This window comes from Sinocyclocheilus rhinocerous, unplaced genomic scaffold (genome assembly GCF_001515625.1).
Source record: "Sinocyclocheilus rhinocerous isolate Xijiao unplaced genomic scaffold, SAMN03320098_v1.1 scaffold1493, whole genome shotgun sequence".
Classification (NCBI taxonomy): domain Eukaryota; kingdom Metazoa; phylum Chordata; class Actinopteri; order Cypriniformes; family Cyprinidae; genus Sinocyclocheilus; species Sinocyclocheilus rhinocerous.
Genome location: NW_015640467.1, coordinates 768926 through 772462, shown reverse-complemented (window position 1 = coordinate 772462; position 3537 = coordinate 768926). Strand labels below are relative to the sequence as shown.

At 32.2% G+C, this 3537-nt stretch overlaps 1 protein-coding gene across 1 annotated transcript in view; it reads left to right on the top strand.

Moving 5' to 3' along the window:
- Positions 1-3537, top strand: part of LOC107753047 (solute carrier family 12 member 7-like) — a 59973-nt gene that overhangs the window by 51306 nt on the left and 5130 nt on the right. The window contains 3 exon segments of the mRNA XM_016569150.1: positions 975-1149; positions 2706-2824; positions 2903-3001. Coding sequence (XP_016424636.1) covers positions 975-1149; positions 2706-2824; positions 2903-3001 — 393 coding nt within the window.

Below are 3537 nucleotides of genomic sequence, written 5' to 3'. Positions count from 1 at the left end.
AAGCCTGTTTGTGAGCAGCTCTGCACTGCGGTCAATGAACTCTTTATACAGTATGCAATATCTCAAGATTATATCACAGGAAAATGCTTGTGTCTGTTCCAAAACCTAGTGTGCTACCTACCTAGACAGCGTTTAGATGTTCCAAAGATGCACAGATACACTGTAAAAAAAAAAAAAAAAGTTGAAACTAAATAAAGGTTATTGGAGTGAATTTTGCAAGACAATACTATTTCAGTCTTTCTACGTCAAAATTTCATGTTTAATTCAATGTGTTACTTGCTGTTTCTTTGCAATTATTTGTGAAATTTACTAGCAATTTCTGAGTAAAAATTGTTTAAAAGTAAAAAAAAAAAAACCTGAAATATTTTTATACTTCATTCAATACTGCTAGGTGTCAGTGGATTAAATTAGAAATATTTTTGTTTACCTATATTTTATTTCAGCTTTATTTCAATTAAGAAAATTGATTTACAATAACAATACTGGTTTTACTTTTTTCTTTTTTTAATGTTATTTATTTTTCATTTGGTTTTTCATTTAATATTTATGTTTTATTTCAGCTTTATTTCAATTAGCAATGAATTTGTAATAGTTTTAGTTTGGTTTTATGTAACAATAACAACACTTTTTGCTATTGTGTTTAGAATCGACGATAGATTCATTTTATAAAATGTATTTTAAAAATTCTAAATACTAATGCTACTTCAATTATGTTACTATTATAAAATCGTATTTGTGAAATTTACAGGCAATTTCTAATTTTTCATTATACTATGGGCAGCAATATGCTTCCTCCTAAGATTCCTAATTTTGAACGAATTTTAATGCAGTATCCCATCCCAGATCCCAGAATGCATTGCAATAAGCTGTAAAATATTTGTATATCTTATTCAATACTGCAAGGTATTAATATAAAGTGGTTTAATTTAGAAATACCTTTGTTTACCTATATATTATTTGTTGTTGTTCATTAGGTTTGGAGACTCTGTTAAAGGGAATTTGGTGATTGGCACGTTGTCCTGGCCCTCTCCATGGGTGATCGTGATTGGCTCGTTCTTCTCCTGCTGTGGGGCGGGGCTTCAGAGTCTCACCGGCGCCCCCCGGCTGCTGCAGGCCATCGCGCGGGACGGCATCGTGCCCTTCCTCCGGGTACGAACGCATCAGATATGCCTGATATCTCGTGATATCATATATCTATAATATATGATATTTTGAATTAGCTTTTATTTTTAGATTTTCTGGCTTCATTTTAATTTTAGGTTTAGTAATTTTGTTATGTGCATATGCTAGTTACATCAGTTATATTAGTTTTTGTTTTTAAGCTTTATTTTTATTTAAGTTGTAGTAATTTTAGTACTTCATATTAAACTTATTTTATATTAGTTAGTCATTTAAGTTGAATTTTTTCATCTTATATTTATATTTTATTTCAGCTTTATTTCATTTAGTGAAATTGATCACGGTATGGCTCGCGGGATGCTTGGTATTCTTTTTTTCGTTGTCTTTTTTCCCTATCACGTATTTTAGTAATCATCATAAGTTAGATATCATTTGAAAGCTTAAAAACTCAAAATTCAGCTTGTGAATCCCATTTTGAAATCGGACATTGCGTTAACAACTTTAAAATCTTTTGGCAGTCTCCTCCCCCTCAGTGGCCGGTGTCAAGTGTCATATGACCAAATGTATTACGATATTTTATAATCAAAACTTTATATAATCCTGACAAAATGCATATCGTCGGAAAAGTCTGAGTCTCAAGATTCCATATTTGGTTATTTTGTGATAGAAGCAAAATTGTGAAAAAATTTGATAAATTTGTGACGGGAAAATGCATTTAAAAAATTCAATGAAGTTTGAGTGTCACCCGGTGGCTGTTTATGGTATAACGCCTAAATAAAATCTCCCAGGAACCTCAGTTTTTTTTTTAATATATCGACTTCAAATTTGGAGCATAACTTTTTTAGACATATGGCTTTAATTTGAAAGCAATTTTAGAGTAAAACATTCTGTAAAATAATTATTTTATATAAAATAAAAACTTTATAGTACAGTACATTTTCTTTACAGTAAAGTTAAACTTCTATAACTCTGTCATACTTTCATTTTTTTTAAATGATCACTTCAGCAATAATCTGCTGATTGTCTTCTTTAAAAAGAGATCAACCTTAGGTCTGAATTCCAAAGCGATCATGAATTAAAACAATTTAAGTTCGGTGCATTTTTATGTCTGTGTTCAAAGGGGGGCGGGGACAGTTAAAGGGTTAATAGTTTTAGTTTTTACTATTGAATTTTGAATCAGAGACATGTGCATTTTATAAAATGTATATAAAAAATAAAATTTTAATAGTTTTAATAGTTTTTATTTAAAAATAGCAACACTTTTTTTTTTACTGTTGAAACAGATGTGCATTTTATTTAAAAAATACACATTTTATTAGTTTTAGTTAGGTTTATAAATTGATTGGGAATATGGGAATTAAAATGGTATTTCCTTCAACCGGTGTAAGAAGCTTTCAGAGTATTTGATGTTTGGTAATGACAGTGCTGGTTAATACCAGATTACCATGGTTTATTATAGTAACAATAACTGTTTCTATGTTTTGGTGTGGTAAGGATTTCAGACGTTTCATTAGATGTCTTTTGAATCATTGAACATATCTCAGTGTTATTCTACACATGAACTGTGTCATCTGCTGGTCTCTCAGGTGTTTGGTCATGGGAAGGCCAACGGAGAGCCGACCTGGGCTCTTCTTCTGACGGCTGTGATCTGTGAATGCGGGATTCTCATCGCTTCTCTGGACGCTGTGGCGCCAATCCTTTCCATGTGAGTCTCATGTCTGAGCTGTTTCTCCGTCAGTGTGGCGACAGACTGTGTGTTTGACTGTGTGTTGTCTCTCCTCAGGTTCTTTCTCATGTGTTATCTGTTCGTGAATCTGGCCTGTGCCCTGCAGACGCTGCTGAGGACGCCCAACTGGAGACCACGGTTCAAATACTACCACTGGTGAGAGACAACACATCTGCTGTACGGCTTTAGTTTGGGGTCGAAAAGAAGTCGATTTATTTGATCAAAAATACAGTAAAAATTGTGAAATATTATTACAATTTAAAACAGCTGTTTTCTATGTGAATATCTGTTAAAATGTAATTTATTCCTGTGATGCGCAGCTGTATTTTCAGCATCATTACTCCAGTCTTCAGTGTCACATGATCTTCAGAAATCATAATAATATGCTGATTTGCTGCTCGAGAAACATTTCTGATTATTATCAATGTTGGAAACAGTCGTGCTGCACAATATTTCTGTGGAAACCATGATATATTTTATTTTTCAGGATTCTTTGATTATAGAAAGTTCAAAAGAACAGCAATTATTTTAAATATTTTTTGTAACATTATAGTTGTCTTTACTGTCACTTTTTGATTCATTTAATGCTTCCTTGCTAAAAAAATCTTACTGACCCTAAACTTTTAAATAGTAGTGTGTATTTTTTATGTATTTGTGACCCTGGAGCACAAAAGCAGTCTTAAGTCACTGGG